At 46.4% G+C, this 21,937-nt stretch overlaps 1 protein-coding gene across 1 annotated transcript in view; it reads left to right on the forward strand.

Annotated features, from left to right (window-relative positions):
• TBX5 (T-box transcription factor 5) overlaps window positions 1-21,682 on the forward strand; it is an 89,368-nt gene extending 67,686 nt beyond the window's left edge. Inside the window, exons 8-9 of the mRNA XM_042234655.2 lie at window positions 9,325-9,551; window positions 20,650-21,682. Coding sequence (XP_042090589.1) covers window positions 9,325-9,551; window positions 20,650-21,227 — 805 coding nt within the window. The 3' untranslated portion in view covers window positions 21,228-21,682. The remainder of the gene's footprint in view (window positions 1-9,324; window positions 9,552-20,649) is intronic.
• Window positions 21,683-21,937: the final 255 nt, after the last annotated feature.

Here is a 21,937-nt window from a genome sequence, read left to right on the forward strand (position 1 = left end):
AGACCTGAATAATTTCTTGGCCCTACAAAATGAGCAAAGTTGTGCAGAAAATAATGTGTGACGCTTCTGGAAACGGAGCTCATGGACTGGGCTGTTTTATAAAAAGGAAACCGTTTCTCTACTTGATGGCCAACTTTGGCTGAACATTGGAAGTTCCAAGAGTGTGTCCCAGTGTTGTATTATGAAAAATGTAAGATATAAAGAAAACGTGGAAGAATTGCATGGAGACCACCCATATACCCACTGATTTGGTTCTACAATTAATATTTTGCTATATATTTGCTCTATCACACATCTATCCACTGATCTATCTCTCCATCCACCAATCCATCTATTTATCTGTTCATCCGTCAATGCATACATACATTTATCCATCCACCAATCTACCTATTTACCAATCCATCCATCCATCCATCTACCATCTTATTTTTTAAATTTCTATCTTATTATTTTTAATTTACTTTTTAATTGGAATAAAATTGCTTTACATTGTTTGTGTTGGTTTCTGCCATACAGCAATGCAAATCGGCCATAATTATACATATATCACCTCCCTCTTGAGCATCCCTCCCCTTTCCCATTTTTTTTGGATGTATTTCACACTCAGTTGCATTTGTGAGTACCTTTCATCCTTGTATACTTCAGTTGGCATGCCATTAACACGGATTCAATTTTTGTTCATGAGCCTCTGTTTCAGGTAAAGTCTACATACATTAAGAAATGCAGAGATCTTAAGTGCACCATTCACTTCTTGACAAATGCATATACCTGTGAAACCCAAGTCCTTCTCATAATATAAAACATTCCTTCACCCAGAGAGTTCCCTCATGCCCCTTCCCAGTTATTCCTCTTCCACCTCCCCAACAGAAACAATTAATATTGTGATTAAAAAAAAAAAACTGTTGGTTATGTTTGTCTGTTAGAGAATTTTATATAAAGGAAACCATACACTGTTTACCCTTTGCATAAGGCTTTTTTTCTCCTGGGGAGAACTAGAGATCCTGAGACCCCTTTTGAGTAGCAGATGCAAGTATGGACTTCTCCTTAGAAAAACTGACAAGCTCTAAGGATCTGGTATTTGGGATGGCTTGGGGAGTGGAATTCATAAATCAGGTGAAGCCCTTGCAAGGTAAGAATGTGTGCTTCAAAATATAATCATGTGGTTTATAAGCTGGGGTTTATGGAGCAATATGTCTCCAATATAGGCTAAGCCTTTCCAAGCATTGTATTGTTTGACCACCCAAGAAGGGGATGATATTCCCATTTTATAGACAAGAGACTGAGGCTCAGCGAAGGGAAGAACTTAGCCAGCCCTGCAGTGGCCAAATTGGCTGTGTACCATCAAAGGCAGGCACATCTATACAACCCGACTTCAGAATCACAACTCAAAATGAGAACCCTGATATGAAGTTATGCAGAGATTTACTATGAGAACCCCAAGGTCACCCACCAAAGTCATCATGAATGCTGGGTGCTCTTGTCCAGTGAGGGCATTGTCTTTGAGGTTCTTTCTTTTTTTTTTTTTTGGTCACGCGGTGCGGCGTGCGGGGTCTTAGTTCCCTGACCGAGGATTGAACCCATGCCCACTGCAGTGGAAGCTCAGAGTCTTAATCACTGGACCGCCAGGGAAGTCCCAGCCTTTGAGGTTCTTGGTGCTGCTCACATCAGACAGCCCTGTTAGAATCAATGGTGGGAATTCATGTCACTTCTTCCTGTCCCCCCTGGCCTGACCAGAGAGATGGAGCAGCTAGAATTCACAGTGCTTTTCTCCACCTCGCTGGTGGGGTGAGACCTGAGTCACAAAATGGTCGCGAAGCACTTTGTAGATGAGAATGATGGGAGCTATTATTATTTGCTGAGCTAAAATCCCGCTTGGGGTGAACTGCCCCCATCCCTTGAGGGTCCACGCACGTTAGATTGGAATCATTTCCCCAAGCGTATCAGAAAGTTAATAAATCAAGAAGGCTCTCGTGGGACAGGGGGAGTGTCCTCTTTCATTCTGATCGCATATTAAAGTGCTAGCGAGAGGAGGAATTTGCTTGCTAGAACAGATTCTTCAGTCCCCAGCCTTGCCCTAGCGCACTGCTTTAGTGATTGGAGAGAGGCTGCCAGAAACTGCGTAAGCATCATAAGGGAAAACAACAGAAACTCACCCCCTCCTCAGCACCCCAGCGCCCCTGCCACCTGCTGCCGTGAAAAGGCCAATTCAGTCGGCTGCAGTGGAAAACATTCTCAGGGCCCTTCGTTAGCTGGCGGCCGGCTGCGATGCCGTTTGGCTGTGGATTTCAATATTCCCTTGTAACGTTTTACAACCCAGAGCCGGCGACAATGGCGTCATTCATTGCATCCGCTCACGTGGAACAGAATGTGAGAGGGCGGTGGAGCCGGGAGAAGCTGGTTGGTGGCCCTGATACCCAGGGTAAACTGGGGTAGTCGGGTCCCTGTGTCCAGACTGGGCAGATTGTGTCTGTGTCAGCCGGTGCAGTGGGATTTGACTTTTGGTAAAGCAGGAATGCTGGACAGTTGGATCGGTAGAGGTTGATGTTCCTGATAAAACCAATACCTAACTCTGGTAACCTCAAAGATGCTCTGTGTGACAGAAGTGCCATGTTGCCCTAGCAGCGATGGGAAGGCAACGATTGCCTATTATCAAGTGTGAGTTGGGAAAACTTTTGGAATAGCACTGACCCTGGGTGCAGCTCAGCTTTACCTCTTCTTAGCTGGGTGATCTGGGACAAGTTGCTCAACCTCTCTGAGTCTCATTTCTTTTCTCTGTCTCTAAAGTAAATATCATCATATGGATGAAATGGGATTCCCGCCAGGATCAAATGAGGGAAAGCATGTAAGTCAACCAGTGCAGTGGCTGCAGAGCTGCCCCTGTGACTCAGTGGTAAAGAATCCGCCTGCAATGCAGGAGATGAGGGTTCGATCCCTGGGTTGGGAAGAGCCCCTGGAGAAGGGAATGGCAACCCACTCCAGTATTCTTGCCTGGAGAATCCCCATGGACAGAGGAGCCTGGTAGACTACAGTCCATAGGGTTGCAAAAGAGTCGGACGTGACTGAGTGATTAAAAAACAACAGCAGAGGCTGGAACAGTAGGATGCGCCAAAAGGCAATGTAAATGATAAGGAGGAAGATGAGGATGAGGAAGGTAGTGGTGATGGTGAGAATGGTCATGCTGATAACGATGATGTTGGTGAGCAAGAGCCCCCAGTTGCTACTCTCTTCCCAGACCCTCGAGGGCTTTTCAACTGTCCCTTTAATTCTCTGCTGCCTGTAGTCTTGAATGATGCTGCCTGTATACTTGAATGATGTAGAGGAAAATAGGTCGTCATCTCCTCACGGGAACTTTAGAGGCTTTTGCTGTGTTGCTACTCATGAGCTCCTTTGATTCATGCGTTGATGAGCCCAGGAAAAATGATCCTGGGAATTTCCTGGTGGTCCAGTGGTTAGGACTCTGTGTTTTCACTGTTGAGGACTTGGGTTCAATCCCTGGTTGGGGAACTAAGATCCCACAAGCCACGTGGCGTGGTCCTAAAAAGAGAAATGATCCCAAATGGTGTTTATTGGGACCATTTTCTTCTCTTTGCCTCTGTAACTCCATCCTGACTAGAGAAGTCATTCAGCTCTTCTATGCCTCGATTTTGACACCTGCCAGGTGGATTTGGGGATGTTGTATTGCAGACACCAGAGGAGACGTGTATGGTTGATGGTGGGACTGATGTTTCAAGCTCCTCAGAGAGAAACATACTGAGAGGGACAAGTGGTTATTGAGATAATATGCCTTTCCTACTTCTGTGAATGTTAGTAATCAAAAACAGGATTTGGCTTTTCCAGAGGGTAATTTTGCAATCTGGCAGTGCCAGAAGGGAGAATTCCACGGAGTCCATTGATACATTCTCTTGTAAATTCCCTCAGCCAACATTTTTTAAGAGTTATTTTCTTTAACTAAAAAAAATAACCATCCCCATTAAGAATATCAAACTAAAAAGAGACTTCCCCTTCTCTGTTGGATCTCTGACAGCCCAGTACTCGAACTAAGCAAGATCTAAATTGAATTGCCAGCAAGATTTGACACCTTTTTTGTTTTATTATTATAATGATTTTTCTTCTTCTTCTTCTTTTTTTTTTTTTTTCCATTACGTAGCTTCAGCCGCCAAGCGAGAACTATAAAGCTAATTTCATTCCTTTCAGCCTCCTGGCCCCAGGGGGAGAGTCTGAGCAGTTGGAGCTGCTCAGTTTGGCTCCAGCTCTGGTTCTGAAATGACACAGTCCACAGGCATTCTGGGCTAGGAGACCCCAGGGTGTCATGAGGGTGTCTGTAACCTCACGGAAACTTGGCAGACACTCTGTTGTCCCCTGTCTGGTTACTCTGATGTGGTTTGTGATGACAAACAAAGGCAGGGGCCCAGAGTGGGAGATTGTCACACCCCTGAGAGGTGGGTGAAATGAGAGAGGAGTCTTAGGCTCCAAACCCCTGCACCCCTAATAGCATATTATGTTTTAAAAATGGAAAGAGGTCAGTAATTTGGAGTAATTTGGAGACGGTTGGGTTAGAATTCTGATGGTGTCTCTTTCTAACTCTGGGACCCTGGGCAAGTTATTTCATCTCCTTGGGCCTTGGTTTTCTAATCTATAAAATGGGGATAAGAGTAGTCCCCACTTCAGAAGGTCACAGAGAGGATGAAGGGGGTGAATGCAGCATCATTCAAAATGTGCTAGGCATTCTGCTCTTTGTACATGGGATAATTTCAGGTGTACTTTTAAAAATTTTGAATAGGTAAGTATTTTTATTTTAATTGCATCAGAGGACCTTGCACCACAAACCCCTTAATGTCATGGCTGTTATTACTCAGAGTAAGGCAAAGCTCATTTAGGCAAAGAATTCATTTTAAAATGGAGTAAGGTAAAGAATGGTTGGTTCAGAGCAAACATCATAGCTAAGTTCAGGATTTCCTGATTCATATTTCTTCTACAGAGGGATTCTTATCCTGGTTAGGGCCCTGGGCTCCTCTGGCAGTCTGGGGAAGCTTAGGGATCCCTTCTCAGAAGAATCTGATTAAATGTGTAAAATAAGATGCATTGATTGCCAAGGAAGCCCATTCTATTAACACAGAGTGATCAAACTCTTTCCTAAATGGCGACATAGTAACATATGCACTTTATAAATGTCTTAAGTAATGGGGACCTCGTAGCAGATCGAAAATGACTGTAATTTTGAAGTCATCATGAGCGTAAGTGGTATCTGGAGACCTGTACAGCTGCAGCAAGATGGGAAGTTATTTTGTTTCTGTTGATGACAGTCGCTAGGGCTGCTAACGCAACTGTGGCTTGCTGCCGACACCCATCACAGAAGGAAAGACTGAATTCCAATCCGGGATTACTGAAAATAAAGACATCATTTTGAAAATCCAAGTTTACACCCCTAAGTTTTTCCCCAAAGTTGAGACCTCCACGTTCAGGAGACAGGCTTATGGCACGGCTCCCTCCCGGGGAAATTTTATGAGCTGGAAGCGCGAGTCATCTTGTAACGGCGGTCATGACAGCTTCTACTGTGTGCCAGACATTTTCTAGAGTATGTTCTTGGATAATTTTAATGATCTTGAGAGATAACTGATGCTCAGAGAGATTGAGTATCTTGTCTAAGATCACACAACTGTTAAGATGGTAGAGGTCTGATACAGAATGCACTTTTGCCTGAATCTAATATCTTTTTTCTTTCCACTATACCCTGATTCTTAGATACTCAAATGAAAATCAGAGTCCAGTGAGTGGATGATCAGGGAAGGGAAGGTGTCTGGGGGACTCAGGGCTGGCTGCTATGGTTTCTCCAGATCATCTCTTTATTTCCCCATTTTGCAGGTGAGGCTTAGCTAGGTGACCTCCTTTATCCTCGCTCACTGAGTTAGCAAGGATATTAGACTAGGGGTGCTACAGGCTCAGTGGGGTGGAGGACCCAATGGAAGGTATTGAGTGAAAAATGGACGTTTCAGGACTTTCCTGGTGGTCCAGTGGTTAGGATCCCGAGCTCCCACTGCAGGGGGCTAAACTTCGATCCCTGGTTGGGGACTAAGATCCCACATGCTGCGGGGCCGAAAAAAAAAAAAAAAGACAAGGAAGCACTTTTTAAAAATGCTAAAAAAAAATTAGAAGGGACATTTCCCCAGAAGTAGCAGCTTTTCTGGATCCCCAGATGATGAGATCAGATTCAAATCCTCTTCTGTTCTCCTCACTCCCAGGGACTTCTCTTGGGAGAAATGTGGGGGAAGCTTTGAATAGCTTCTCCTTCATTTTCATTTTGCTTTCCAACCAAGGAAGATCTTGCCCTGTGAATTTTACTTCTGTTTCCATTGCCTTTTGTTGCCCAAGGTGGGGTGGAGGGTGGGGGACATGGGAAGGATGAATGGAGAACCTGGAGGGTCACATGTTGTTGTCCAGGAGACTGCATGCACTTCCTTTATTTTGCATGTATCCCTCCTAGACTAGTCCTCCTGCTCTGTCGTAATTAAAATCATGTTAATAGTTTATATACTATTCTATTTACAATTAGTAATAATTATTATTTTCAACATGGAAATAGTCACCTAAACTTCATAAATGGTGGTGGTGGTTTAGTTACTAAGTCATGTCTGACTCTTGTGACCCCATGGACTGTAGCTTGCCAGGCTCCTCGTCCACGGGATTCTCCAGGCAACAATACTGGAGTGGGTTGCCATTTCTTTCTCCAGAAACCTCATAAATGCTCACTGTAAAAAGAGTCAAACAAGGCAGATGTGCAAAAAGTAATGTTGTTTAGTAGCTCAGTCGTGTCCAACTCTTTTGCAACCCTATGGACTGTAGCCCACCAGGCTTCTCTGTCCATGGGATTTCCTAGGCAAGAATACTGGAATGGGTTGCCATTTCCTTCTCCAGGGTATCTTCCCAACCCAGGGATGGAACCCGAGTCTCCTGCATGGGCAGGTGAGTTCTTTACCACTTTGAGCCACGAGGAAAGCCTGCAAAAAAGTAATAAGTTGATCTAAAAGTTCTTCCATAACCCCAGCTTCTGGAGGGACCCACTGGGATCTATTTCATAATTTCAGTCATGTTATATCCTACCTCTTTAACTTCATTTATCTTGCACAGGTTTATGAATCTATTCGTAAACAGGCTTCTCATTATTTTCAAAGGTTGCATGAATATTCCATCATCTATCTCTGTCAAAGTTGACTCAACCATTAATGAGGACATTTAGACTGTTTCCAGGGTCTTCCCTTGGTTCTGGAGAAGGAAATGGCAACCCACTCCAGTCTTCTTGCCTGGAGAATACAATGGACAGAGGAGCCTGGACGGGCTGCAGTCCATGGGGTCGCAAAGAGTCGGACGTGACCAAGCAAGTGAATACTTTCACTTTCATAGACGATACAGTGGAGAAAAATCCTCATACTTACCTTCTTAGGAAAATCCATAGTAATAGGATTGCTTGGTCCACTTTATTAAAAATTTAAAAAATGAACGCTATCAGGAATTCCCTGGTGATCAGGTGGTTAGGACTCAGTGATTTCACTCCCATGGCCCTGGGCTGAATTCCTGGTCTGGGAACTAAGATCCTGCAAGTTGCTTGGTGTGGCCCCCCCCCAAAAAAGGGGGGGGTGATATCATATTGGCTTCCAGAAAAGCTGGCCTGATCACCGTATCCACGCTGTACTAGTTACTGTCTTGTGCAAGATATCCTTTCTGATCCCAAACACTGGCAGCCTTCTTCCCTTAGTGGATGTGAGAATGTTATGGGTTGGACTGTTCTCTTCTTTAACACCCTGGATATTTCTGTCAGTTCTTCCTTTTACCTTTGAGCTTCTCTGCAAATTCTCACTCAGTCCCTCCTTCACTCACCTGGTTTCCTTTGGGGCTCTTGGTGATACTCAGCTCCACTTTCCTCCTTTCCAGGACAGGTTTCTGTTGAACTGCCCGAGCTTTTATGGAGACAAAAATAGGAATACCTGAAAGCTAAAGGGAAGGGAATGTGGGGGACCTATCATAAAAGTGTGAGGGACCAGGAATTTCCCTGGTGGTCCAGTGGTGAAGAATCCACCCGCCAGTGCAGGAGACATGGGTTTGATCCCTGGCCTGGGAGGATTCCACATGCCGTGGAGCAGCTAAGCCCGTGCACTGCAGCTACTGAGACCTGCGCACCTCGAGCCCGTCCTCTGCAGCCAGAGAAGCCACTGTGATGAGAAGCCCACGCACCGCAACCAAAGAGTAGCCCCGCTCGCCACAACTAGAGGAAGCCCAGGCAGCAACAGAGACCCGGCACAGCCAATAAATACATACATAAGAATAGTAAAAAAGAGAGTATGATGGACCAGATTTTGAGTGCCCTGGTAGAGGTTATCCATATGGCATCGTAAGCTGAGGTTTAGAAAGGCTGTCATCCATATGGCATCGTAAGCTGAGGTTTAGAAAGGCTGTCCATCCATATGGCATCGTAAGCTGAGGTTTAGAAAGGTTGTGGTCCCGTGGTGGGGATGAGACCTGACTCTGGACCTGCCTCTCCTTAGATCCCAGGCTCTGTTCTCCATCTCCTCTGACCTCTTTCTTTTCCTCTTCCTGCCCCCCTCCCCCGCCACTGTGTCTCCAAAACTGTGACAGTCCTGCTGATGGCTGTCATTTGTTGTGACAAACACCACTGTAAGGCTTTCACAGGCATTAACTCATTTCTTCTGTCAACAATCCTTTGAACCTAGATTTTGTTTATTATCCCTTTTTTACAGGTAGGAAACCAAGGGACAGAGAAGTTAAGTATTGTCAGAGGCAACAAGTACAGCAACTCAAAAGGAAATTCTAAGGCACAGGCAGCAAACTCTTCAGATTGGGGTGACCTAGATTCTTCTGTGACTACCCTAGATGGTCAGCTGCCATTCTTGATTAATGTTAGGGAAAGATGGAGACCAAGAAGTTAAGTCTTAGTGACTTCTCAGCTCTTTAGCATTTGAATTAGGGAATTCAAAGACATCTAGAATAGCATGAATATTTCAACTGGCATGTTCCTAAAAAGGAGGAATTCTGAGCTGGGGGTGCTTATTTACCTTTTGGTATATGTATAGAACTGTTCATGAACCTACTTGCCTAATGTATAAGACATGAAAAGATGGTGACTAAATGTATATGTCCATGGCATAGGATGCACTTGAGTATAACGTTATCTCTCCATTCATCAAAGACCCCTTTGTTTCTTATTCTGTGATTTTCTTTTTCCCAGTGGATTATTTGACCCTGTGGTTCAGACAATGAGAAGATCTCTATCATGCCCCTGATCGATGTTATTTTGTATCTTCTCTCTTTCAGTAAAGAATATCCTGTGGTTCCCAGGAGCACAGTGAGACAGAAAGTGGCCTCCAACCACAGTCCTTTCAGCAGTGAGCCTCGAGCTCTGTCCGCCTCATCCAACTTGGGGTCCCAGTACCAGTGTGAGAATGGCGTGTCTGGCCCTTCCCAGGACCTCCTGCCCCCACCCAACCCGTACCCGCTGCCCCAGGAGCACAGCCAGATTTACCATTGCACCAAGAGGAAAGGTGAGTGCGACTGCACTGCCCACCTGGCCACTTTCTTTTCTTCTTCTTTCCCTTGAAAAAAGGAAATACACCTGACTACATGTATATTTATTTTTTAAATGTAAGCAGTGCACTGAGAGACTGAGAGAATGTACGAGAGTCAAACCATTCTGGTACAGCAAAGGATTCCTTTGACACATCTCTGTCAAGTTCTAGCCCCTTCCTTGGGGAAAGCTTGTTTGAAATGTTCAGATGCATCTATTTATTTGCATTTGCACATGCACACAAATACAGGGTTTTGCTTTTACTTTTAATTGTTGATATCATACTGTACCTGTTTCGCAAGTTGTATTTCTTAAAATTTTAGAATATATTGTATTTTTTAAACTTTTTATTTTATATAGGAATATAGTTAATGAAAGGGCTTCCCTGGTAGCTCAGCTGGTGAAGAATCCACCTGCAATGCAGGAGACCAGGGTTCAATTCCTGGGTCGGGAAGATCTGCTGGAAAAGGGATAGGCTACCCACTCCAGTATTCTTGGGCTTCCCTGGTGACTCAGCTGGTAAAGAATCTGCCTGCAATGTGAGAGACCTGGGTTCAGTTCCTCATTTGGGAAGATGCCCTGGAGAAGGGAAAGGCTACCCACTGCAGTATTCTGGCCTGAAGAGTTCCATGGACTCTATAGTCCGTGGGGTCACAAAGAGTTGGACACAACTGAGCGATTTTCACTTTCATAGTTAATGACTTTAAGGTGTACAGTAGAGTGAATCAGTCATACATATACATGTTTTGATTCTTTTTCAAATTCTTTTCCTATTTAGGTTGTTACGTAATATTGAGTAGAGTTCCCTGTGCTCTACAGTAGCATACATTGTAGATGTCTTTTCATGACCCTAGAACAGCCTCATTCTTTTTAGCTGCTGAAAAGGAAATATTACCCTAAAAGGATAAAGCCAAGTTTATGTTATCAGGGTTAGTCAGGGAGTATGCTTTCAGAGTCTTGGTTGTATTATAAGCCTACAGCCTACACTCCAGGGAACCTCCTTGGGATTTGATGTGCTCTTTAGTCCTTGGAAAAGGAAATGGCAACCCACTCCAGTATTCTTGCCTGGAGAATCCCATGGACGGAGGAGCCTGGTGGGCTGTAGTCCACGGGGTCGCAAAGAGTCGGACACGACTGAGCGACTTCACTTTCACTTAGTCCTTGGGCAAGGTTTTACCCAAGTGGATTCTGAGCTCTTCTTTCTTTTCCAGATCAATAACAAAAAAAAAAAAAAAGAAAGAAAGAAAAAAAAAAGGCAGAGAGGGAGAAAAGAAAATCATGGTGGATTTTGTTTCCTGTGCATCCCCTCTTTAAATCTCCTAGGCTGTTGTCTGAGACATCTCATCATTTCCTTTGCCTAATGAGAAATGGATGACTTCTTCCTAAGCTATCTGAGTCCAGAGGGGAAGTTAAGGCAGGAAATTTCTGGTGGCACATTTTCCAAGGCAGAATCGAAGGTGTGGATGTGGGCAGTGGGGCCGGGGAAACAGATTTGAGTCTCAACTCTGCCACCAACTTCCTGGGTGACCTCAGGCAGGTGTCCTAGCCTCTCTGGGCATCATTTTCTCACTTTGTAAATGGTGCTAAGTTCCTGAGAGCAACTGGTGCTTGATGAGCACCCCATGGGAGGCAGCGAAGTAAATCCCAGGAGGAAGTAAAGAGACGGCTGCTCATTTAGGTGGAGGTTCGGGAAGACAGACATAAGGGGAGGGGACTGTGCAACCTCCTGCTTATGCCTGTGATTTTCAGAGTCAGACTAGTGAGATAAATCTGACCTTTGCCATTTTCACATGTTTATGATTACGGGAAAGTTGCTTAGTCAGTGCCTCTAAATCTCACAACAAACCTCTGTAGGTTGGAGCCCACAATTGGACCTGTCTCCTCGGCTGGGTGTGAAGAGGCTATGAAATAAGCGCTAGGTTGACTTAATAAACCAGCTCTGTTTTGCTCCAGACGGTCTGTGGCCCTGTCATCAGAGTGCTCCCTGTTGGATCTCAAAGCCCCATCAGCCAACACGACGCCTTTCAAAGTCTAGTGGCGCCTGGACCTTCTTTTTTGACCTGAGAAAAGGAACACGGTTTGGCTATTTGACATTTACCAAAGTCACGTTTTTAAAGAGGGAAGAGCTGTCATGGGTCCAAACGGGGCTGGGGAGCTGACCCGGTGAGACCAGGCTTTCCAGACTTACCTGAAGCCCATCCAAACTCCTTGGATCTGGAAGGCTTGAGCAGCGTCAGCCCATCAGGCCCCCTGGCCTGACTCCCAGCACGCCCGCTGCTGGATGGGCTGGAGCCCAGATGCCTGCAATATGCCTCTTTCAGGCACAAGCAGGGGTTAAGAATGTCCTGTAGCGCATAGATGCTGGTGCAGAGATGCTGTTTTATATTATATTTCAGGGAGCCCTGCCGAGGTTCCAGGCTAACCTTTTCAGGAACATTATTAAGTAGGCACTGTTATATAAACCAATTTTATAAATAGGGAACCTGAGGGAAAATTGTGAGCTGATGGTTGGTTTTCTTTTTCTTTTAATTAATTAATGTTTTTTAATTGGAAGCTAATCACTTTACACTATTGTAGCGGTTTTTGCCATGCATTGACATGAATCAGCCATGGTGTTCATGTGTCCCCCATCCTGAACGCCACTCCCACCTCCCTCCCCAATCCCTCAGGTTGTCCCACTGCCCTGGCTTTGAGTGCCCTGTTTCATGCGTCGAGCTTGCACTGGTGATCTATTTCACATATGGTAATATACATGTTTCAACGCTATTCTCTCAAATCATCCCACCCTTGCCTTCTCCCACAGAGTCCAAAAGTCTGTTCTTTATATCTGTGTCTCTTTTGCTGTCTAGCATGTAGGGTCATTGTTACCATCTTTCTAAATTCCATATATATGCGTTAATATACTGTATTAGTGTTACTCTTTCTGACTTACTTCACTGATGTTCTTTTTTTTTTTAAAGCTGCTTTTAAAAATATTTCATTTATTTTTATTTACTTGCATATTTTGGCTGCACCGAGTCTTCGTTGCTGCATGTGGGCTGCTCTCTAGCTGTGGTGCTTGGGCTTCTCTTTGCAGTGGCTTCTCTGGCTGGGGAGCACCGGCTCTAAGGAGCACGGGTTTCCGTATATGCAGCACGCGGGCTCCATAGCCGTGGCTCCCAGGCTCTAGCGCACAGACTCAGTAGTTGTGGCGCACGGGCTCAGTTGCCCTGCAGCATGTGGAATCTTCCCAGACCAGGGATCGAACCTGTGACCCCTGCATTGGCAGGTGGACTCTCAACCTCTGCACCACCAGGGAGGTCCGAACTGATGGTTCTTGAAGGTAGAGTTTGAACCCACTCCTGGCCTGCAGACTCTGCCTGGACTGTGAACCATCACCCTATCTGCCTCCATTACCTTTGCTTATGAGCTGCAGTCTCCGAATTTCATCGTCCCACTAGAGATCTGCTCTTGAGACTGGGTCCTATTCGCTGATGAAGAGCTCACAGGTTTGAATTAAAGAGTTCTTTCAATTAAATTGATGCCAGACCTAGTTACAAAGAATCAGGGTGCTGTTTTAGGTTCGATATTGATAGCAGCATCCTTGGAAATGCACTCTTGGAGGATACAGGAGGAAGGCTTTGAATGCAAGGCTGTGAACCTCTTTGGGTAATAGGAGTGGTTGTCCTGCGCATAGTGCTTTGCTGGGATCCTTGCATGAACTTGGAATCGGCTTGAGGTGGCCCCCAGGAAAGCTGGAGTCGGTGGCTGGTCCATTGCGGTCTCTCCCAGCGGCTGATCCTTCCCAGCAGCATGATGGTGGGTAACTTGCTTCGGCTTTCTGAGCCTCAGCCAGCTTTTCTGCAGAATGGGGGGAGACAACAGCGCTTACGCTGCAGGGTTGTCACGAGATGAAATGAGATAATCCCGGTGATGTGCTTGAGAACCTGCTACCGATAAGTCTTCTACTGAAGGTGAGCTCACAGCCGCCCTGACTTTGGGAAATGCACACCGTTGCAAACATTACTATGCAGACATTACTATGGCTTGTTATTGACTTGTTTGATGGCAGTGGCGATCGAATGCTATGAAGGAGACGCACAAAGTGCGTCTGGTGGCCCAGTGGTTGAATCCACATTTCCAATGCAGGGGACGTGAGTTTGATCCCTGGTTGGGAAATTGAGATCCTGTATGCCATGGGGTAGCTGAGTCTGGGCATCATGCTGTAACTAAGATCGGACACAGCCAAATAAATAAATGTTTTTAAAAAGTTATTTAAAAAAACAGCAAAGTGGATTATCGGACTAGAGTGGGGGTGTCGGGGAAGAATTTCGGTTGAGGTCTCTGGAGAGTGGGTGTCAGCTATGAGATTGGGGAGCCAAGTGGGTGTCCAGGCATAGAGAAGACCCTTGGAAAATGGGGAGCCCCCTCTCACTGGGGGAGTGGACATAAGGCCAGCATGGTTTGAACACAGAGCAAGGAAGAGTGATGGGAGAGAAGGCTGCTGAGGACGGCAGGGACCGGCACAACGCCAGCTCTTGTGAGCCACTTTGAAGGGTTCGGATTTTATCTTAACACCGACGGGTGGCCTTTGCAGGGCTTTGAATCCATGAAGGATGTGATTCTGGTTTTGTTTGGAGGCAGTCCCTTTGCTGTGATTGAATTGATGCCAGGGATGGTTCATAGGCTCCAAAGTGTGTGAGATGGTGATGGCTCAGACTAAGGAGTGTGGAGAAGAGCTGGAGATGTCAGAGGAGTCAGGACGTTGCGACGGGTTGCAGATAACAAGGTGAAGGATTGCCCCCTCTTTGACAGATGTGGACCCTGAGGCTCAGAGAGATGGAGTAACTGGCACAGAGTCACCCAGTGAGTAAGCAGCTCCACCCCCTGATTCATTCTGAGGTCTGTGCACTTGGGGTGCAGGGTTCATTTTACCTTTGCAGAAACCTCTGCCCCTCTTGCCTCCCTTCACCCAGAAAAGACAGCTCCTAGGGACAGAGAACATTCCAGCCAAGCTCCATCTGTCCTGCCTGACTGCCTCGGAGACGACAAAAAGCAATTCATCATCAGCCTCCATTGTAAAGCGATAAGGAATCAGCCGAGGTTTCCTTCCAGTTTGGGACTCCCGTTAAGTGATAACTCCATGGGTGGCTTCTCTCCCACCCCGGCCCCTGCCTGCCCCACTATCTGACTTCCCCTCATTGTCTGTCTCCTTTCCAACCGGCCCAGAAGGCAGCCCCAGTGAAATGTCAAAGGACCAGGCCAGCCGGGGGCCCCTTGTGTTTGGACCCAGCTGTCTCCAAACTATCTCTGCTGATGGGAGGAGCTAAAAAAGCTGGGAAAGTGTTTTATCAACGCCACTCAATCACATCCAGTTCACCCGGGCCTGGGAGACCACTTGTCTGTCTTTCTCTCTCCTTCCCACCCTGACAGCCCTCCCCAACCACTGGAAACCAGAGGCGACCCAAATAAAGGTTTTAGCCAAGCCAGTTACCGCACTGGATACTGAGAGGGAAAGGGGAGTGGAACTGGGTACCGTGAAGGGCTTTGGATTTCCTCAGCCTCCTTGGTTTTTAGAGCAACCCCACACTCTTTCCTTCACTGGAGTTTCCCTGTAGTCTTTGAGTCACAGGAGATGCCTTCTACCCCTGTGGCAAATAGGAGGCAAATAGAGGAATAAGAGCTTGGGATAGATTCCCAAGGTTATGTGGCTGATGAGTGGCCGATCCAGGCTGCAGTCATCGAATAAATATTAATGGCACACTTACTTTGTACCGGGCGCTGTGCTGTATGCTGAAGATAAGGGGAGAGAGGTGGCAAAGGTCTCTATTCCCAGGAAGCTTGTATTCTTACTGGGGGAGACTGATAGCAAGCAAGTCAGTACACCCCATGGCTTTGGATAATGGCTATCTGAGATTTGAACTGGAGTCTTTTGATTCCCAATCTTCCCACAGTACCATCCAAGTTCTTTTTACTTTAAGGTTAAGAGCTAACAACATGGGGACAAACATATACACACCAATCCATCTGTCCATCCAACCATCTGTCTGTCCATCCATACATCTAATCATCCACCTACCCATCCATTCATCCATCTGTCCTTCCATCTATCTGTCCATCCATCTATCCATTCATCTGTCCATCCATCCATCCACCCATCATCCATCCACCCACTCATCCATCTGTCTTTCCATCTATCTATCTGTCCATCCATCTATCCATCCATCCATCCATTCATCTATCCAAAGAATCAAGGTTACCACCTTTTCATAGTCTCTGAACACAGTGGGTTTCCTGAAGGCTGAAAGGCTGGGGCCATCTATCAGAAAGAGCACTCTTCAGAGTCATAAGGCCTGAATTAGAGTTCTACTTCTGACTTGGCAAAGGTCACTCAGCTAAGGAGTGGCATTTTATCTGTCTGCCTCCAGTGTCTTTATCTGTGAAGACTCCCCCACAATCTTTCATCTGAATGAACTCCATCAGCAAGGGAAGTGACCCATTTGGCAGTGGTAACAATCTTTGCTCAATGGGATCAGAGATTTGAAATTAGCTCTGTGAGTTTCCTAGCTCTGGAGTTCACCCAAGTACCTTCCAGTGTTGGACGACCTTCACAGAGCCATCTATCCAGTCTTCCAAGAGGGGAAAGAGAGTAGAATTGTATTACTTGGACAGATAAGATTGGAATATTTAGTTTAAATACAAGGAAGATAGAAACTAGACTGCACTGTTACTATCTCAATTCCTACATGAAATTTATCTATCATCCCCATGTATAATGGGTTTCCCCAACCGTTCAGTGGTAAAGAATCTGCCTTTGATACAGGAGCCACAGGAGACTCAGATTTGATCCCTGGGTTGGGAAGATCCCCTGGAGAAGGGAATGGCACCCCACTCCAGTATTCTTGCCTGGAAAATCCCACGGACAGAGGAGCCTGGTGGGCTACAGTCCATGAAGTCTCAAAGAGTTGGACACGACTGAAGTGACTTAGCACAGTAGCACCCCATGTATAATACGAACAAGAACTGAAATTGGAATGGTCTAGAAGTTTGCCCAAGGTTATATATCCAGTGAGTCAAGAGACATAACTCAGTGCCCTAAAATCTGTATCCTAGATTCATCATTAAGGCCATTTTATCCAGAATCAACAACATCCAGAAACATGCCAGGCACTAGGGTTTTTCATGGTGTGGCGTGGTGATCTGTGGTCAGAATCAAGAAGAGCTTTACTGTTATCCAAGGGACTCAGCTGGGTTTTGGACATTTGAAGTGTAATTGACCACCCGTATACAGCTTTCTGAAAGCAAGCCGTGGACTCATCTCATCGAGGACTTGACCTTTGACTGCAGCCCATTCCCCCAACTGTGGAAGATAAGCAGGGCTCAGCTGGGACAGATGTGTTTGCTGTTGATCAGTTATCAGGCTCCCAATAAAAAGATAGAAACCAAACCATCACGAAAATAAACACAGAGATTACATCCCAGGCATTTATCATGACCAGCATGAAGTTCTGATCCTGGCTTTGGAATTTCATTACAGTATGATGAGGATCAAGAGAAACTGGAGAATGCTTAAGTCCTGTTTCCGTCAATAACCCAGCATCGAGTTTTTCTTAGGACTCTGCATCAGATCTTTGGAGTATTAAGCCTTGGAATGTGTAATTTTACGATTTTCCAAAATGTGGCTCTGGCCTTTTTCATATTATCCTTCCTTTTTTTACTTGTAACCAATCTGGAAGGGGATCAGAAACTTGGGACTGGTTAGTTTGCCTTTTTTTTTTTTTTTTCTCTTGCCAAGGGTACCCTGCAGCTGCACTTTCTATTATTGAAAAGGGGAACGCCCTGGTTAAATGGAAAACCCAAAGGTTATGATTCCAGCAACAATGGAAACATTCAGATTTATGGATCTGAGGGGTGGAGGGAAGGAAGAGTGGAGGGAAGAAATTGAAGGAGGAGGTGGCCAGGATAAAAAATATAAGTGATGTGTAGCAGTGTCCTTAAGATGCCCCCAAAATGCTAGGTTGAAAAGTGAAAAATATGGACCCTTGCTCATCTGGATGTCTTCAAACATCTGGATGGTTGGCATCATGTGGCTAGAACACCTGGAAGAATGATGATTGCATTTTTCAATTTTTGGGGACCAGTGTTTGAGTATCCTGTGGGTCCCAGATGTGTCCCAGAAAGAGCTTAGCTGAAAATAAGTGCTTGCTATTAGATGGGTGCAACCTGGATGTGAAGATACATGTTTCAGGGAGATTTTGGATGTACCTTGGGGTATCACCTGGAGAACGATGAGAGTGGAGGTGTTGAGTGGAACCCACATCCAAGCTACCCTACTTGGCATGGGCTGTTGGCTTATAGTCCAGTGCTAAGCCGTAGGGCTTACTGCGGGGAAAAGACTGACTTGAAGCTTCACCCCCAAGGACTACCTGCGCATCACAGTGTCAGCCTCCTGCTCTTGCAGGTCCTGTCCTCGTTCCCTTGCCCCTGGACGGGGGAGGATGGAGAGGGCCAAGGATGTCCTCTGAACAGGACCGCAGAAGTTGACCAGCGCCTGGTAGGGGCTTGGTGAGGGCTCAGTCAGTATTTCTTGGGAGGCTGAGTGAGTGGCATTGGATAGAAATCCAGAAAGCTGGAGGCAAGGTGCAGTCAGCAAAGTGAATTAGTCACGTCTTTGATTCCAGCCTCCACTCCCTGCCAGCTGCATGGCCTTGAGCAGGTCACTTCTCTGAGCTTTGGTTTCTGCCTCTAAGAGCCGAGAATGAGAACAGCCACCTCGAGGAATGACGGGGAGATTGGAGTTAGGTCACTTGGTAGGTGTTCAATAAATTCTAGCTCTTGTTTCCTTCCTTATTCAGTCCTGTGTCCTGCCATCAACCATCATTGTGGTCACAGGTGTGGGAGTGTCCCAGGGTTTCATTTTTCTTCACACCCCAAACATGGCATATTTCCTTTTTTTATATAGAAATTTAAAAAAATTTTTTAAAGAGGCAAGTATGTTCTTTTATTGTAAAGTTTAGGCATGAAAGATAGAGTGGTTTACCCAGACCATATCACCATTCGACAGCACAGCTGGGAAAAGACTCTGTTCTCTATGTCTAGTTCTCAATTATTATCAGCATATTTCTTAGCGTTGTTCATTAGAGAGAGATCGGAAGTGAGGAAAGAAAAATCTCCAGCTTGGGGAGTAAAATCCCAGCCAAGGAATGAATCCGTGTGAGGTTTATGCCTCGGTAGAAACTCCCTAGGACTGCTTCCCCTGAAGGAAACACCTGGATGTGTGTTATTACGGATGGGGTCTGCCAGGACACAGGTGGTGTTACCCTGGCAACACAAGCTGCCCTGGGTGATGGATACAGGAGATTTCCATGCTCAGTATTATGCCTGAAATGCCCAGCGAGGTAAGTATTGCTGACTCTGATTCAAAGATGTCAAAAAGGAGTCCCAGAGATGGCAAATACCTTGGCAGTGTCCCGCCGATATTAAGTAAAAGGGCCAGAGTCAGGCTCATGCATGTCTAGGTGTTTTAACTGAGGTCTGCATCTTAGGGGGTCTTTGAGCCCCTTGAAGTTGTGTGCATCACTTTTGTCTATACCTACAGTTCTCAAAATGTTGTGTTTCAGTGTTTTTTTCCTAGGAGAGAGCCCAACACTTTCGTTAGAACCCAAGGGGGTCAGTGACCCCAAAGTGGTTAAGGAAGACCCTCTTTTAGAGACAGAACTCTCTCTCCATTGCTCTCTCTTAGGGATTAATTAGCGCCCACAGGAGGGAAGTGACTTGCTCAGTGAGGAAACGGTGACCCAGTCATTGTACTGTACCAATTACCGTGTCAGTTACCAGCTCCACCGATCCTAACTGGGTCCTTGTTCACATGAGATGTCAGGAAGGGATCTGGGGATTCATTTCAGTTTCCATCCATGTATCCGTCTGTCCACTCACTGTTCCATCCATTGCAGAAGTATTTGCTGCATGTCTTAATGTCTAGCATGGATTGAAGAGCAGGGATTTTATCATCAGATTCCTAGGATTCTAATCCCAGCTCCACTGTTTATCAGCCATAGAGGACCGTGGGCACGTTTTTTTTTTTATTGTTGTTATCGTTCACTCAGTCATGTCTGACTCTTTGTGACTCCGTGGATTGAGCACACCAGGCCCTCCTGTCCCCTCCTATCTCCCAGAGTTTGCTCAGATTCATGTCCATTGAGTCGGTGATGCCGTCCAGCCATCTCATCTTCTGGCGTCCCCTTCTCCTTATAGTCACTTCACAGTGCCGTGCTGGTTTCTACTGTACAGCAAAGTGAATCGGCCACACACACACGTGTCCCCTCCTTTTTGGACTTCCTGTGCAGGTCACCACGGTGCAACAGGCAGGTTTCTCAAACTCCGTGTGTCTCCTTTCTCTCATCTGTAACATGAGGATACTAAGAGAACCCACCTCATGGGGTTGTTGAGATTGAATGGGTGACACTGTACTCCGAACAGTGACAGACAGTAAGCACTGTAGTGTTTTTATTGTTATGGTTGATGCTGTTGTTATTGTTATCAGGTATACACCCCAGGTTCTGGGAAGATAGTGATGGATACTCCAGACCATATGTTGGCTTCCTGAAATTTACATGCTGGGAAGGAAGGAAGAGAATAATAATAATTGCCATTTATTGAGCGTTTCCTTGTACCAAGCTCTGGACTAAGTACTTAAGCTATATTTTCCTATTTCATTAGAGCTTCCCTTTCTAGCGCCGTTATGACTCTTTCCATTTTATAGGTGAAGAAGCTGAGCTCAGTCTCCCCAGCTTACTAGAAACTACACAAAGCATCTTCTATAACAATTGCATTAATATTCTACTGAGGGAATACACTGAAATTTATTTTTTAATAAAGAAACTGGGCTCGGAAAGGTCAAACTGTTTGCTCAGGGCTCCGTAGCCCAAAGTCTTAGCTGTGACAGGCCACCCCCTTAATGATCAGAACGGAGGTTGGAGCTAACCATCTTCCAGACTTAATCCTTCCATCCTTGGGCCAAATGGCTGTCTCAGCCTTGAGCTCTGGGGTGGCTGGTCCCTGGCCTCATGGGTGTCTGTCATCCTGTCTTCCTGCAGATGAAGAATGTTCCAGCACAGACCATCCCTATAAGAAGCCCTACATGGAGACATCACCTAGCGAGGAGGACCCCTTCTACCGCTCCGGCTACCCCCAGCAGCAGGGCCTGGGTGCCTCCTACCGGACAGAGTCAGCCCAGCGGCAGGCCTGCATGTACGCCAGCTCCGCGCCCCCCAGCGAGCCTGTGCCCAGCCTGGAGGACATTAGCTGCAACGCCTGGCCCAGTATGTCCTCGTACAGCAGCTGCACGGTCACCACCGTGCAGCCCATGGACAGGCTACCCTATCAGCACTTCTCCGCCCACTTCACCTCGGGGCCCCTGGTCCCCCGGCTGGCCGGCATGGCCAACCACGGCTCCCCGCAGCTCGGAGAAGGAATGTTCCAGCACCAGACCTCCGTGGCCCACCAGCCTGTGGTCAGGCAGTGTGGGCCTCAGACTGGCCTCCAGTCCCCGGGCAGCCTTCAGGCGTCGGAGTTTCTGTACTCTCACGGTGTATCAAGGACCCTGTCCCCGCATCAGTACCACTCCGCTGTGCATGGAGTCAGCATGGTTCCAGAGTGGAATGACAACAGCTAAGGCCAGGCCTGCTCCTCTGCTGCCATTTCCAGAGGGAGGGGAGAGAGAGAGGGAGAGAGAGACAGCCACAGGGAGAACCCCACGGACAAGATGTCTCATTTCACCCCGCGTTCACGTCTGCACTTGAGAACTGCCCCTCCCCCCACTCCCCCACCCTGACACTGATGTAATCAGTCGCTTGAAACCACAATTCAAAAAATGTGACTTTGTTTTGTCTCAAAACTAAAAAACGACAAGAAGAGATAAGTCCCCGCCCCCCTCCACGACCACTGCCCTCCTCGACCGGCCACAATCACACCACCTCCAGGACACCCTCCCTGATTTCTTCTTTTGTTCTCCAGAAAGTCCTGCCTCCTGGAGTGTTTGATCCTCATGCATAGTTGGAGTCCTTCCCTGTCTTGGTGTTAATGTTGACGTTGTTATATAATAAATAATAATATATTTTTTTCTTTCAATTTTCTTAATGGGACCCAGTCCCTTATTCTGGGGGAGGTCTGAGGCAAGTATGTTGCAAGATATGTGCTTGTGGGGTTCCCCTCAAATACTCCTCCAACCCCCCAAACCTAAATTGGCCACCCTCCCTCCTGACTAAGAAATTACCTACCTCTGCCAGGGATGTTTCTGCCGAGCTTTCCTGCGTCCCAGCTTCTCTCCGATCTTGGCCTCCCTTCTCCATCCTCACGGAGTCCAGGTTTGCCTCCTGCCCACCA

This window comes from Ovis aries, chromosome 17, assembly GCF_016772045.2.
Source record: "Ovis aries strain OAR_USU_Benz2616 breed Rambouillet chromosome 17, ARS-UI_Ramb_v3.0, whole genome shotgun sequence".
Lineage (NCBI taxonomy): Eukaryota > Metazoa > Chordata > Mammalia > Artiodactyla > Bovidae > Ovis > Ovis aries.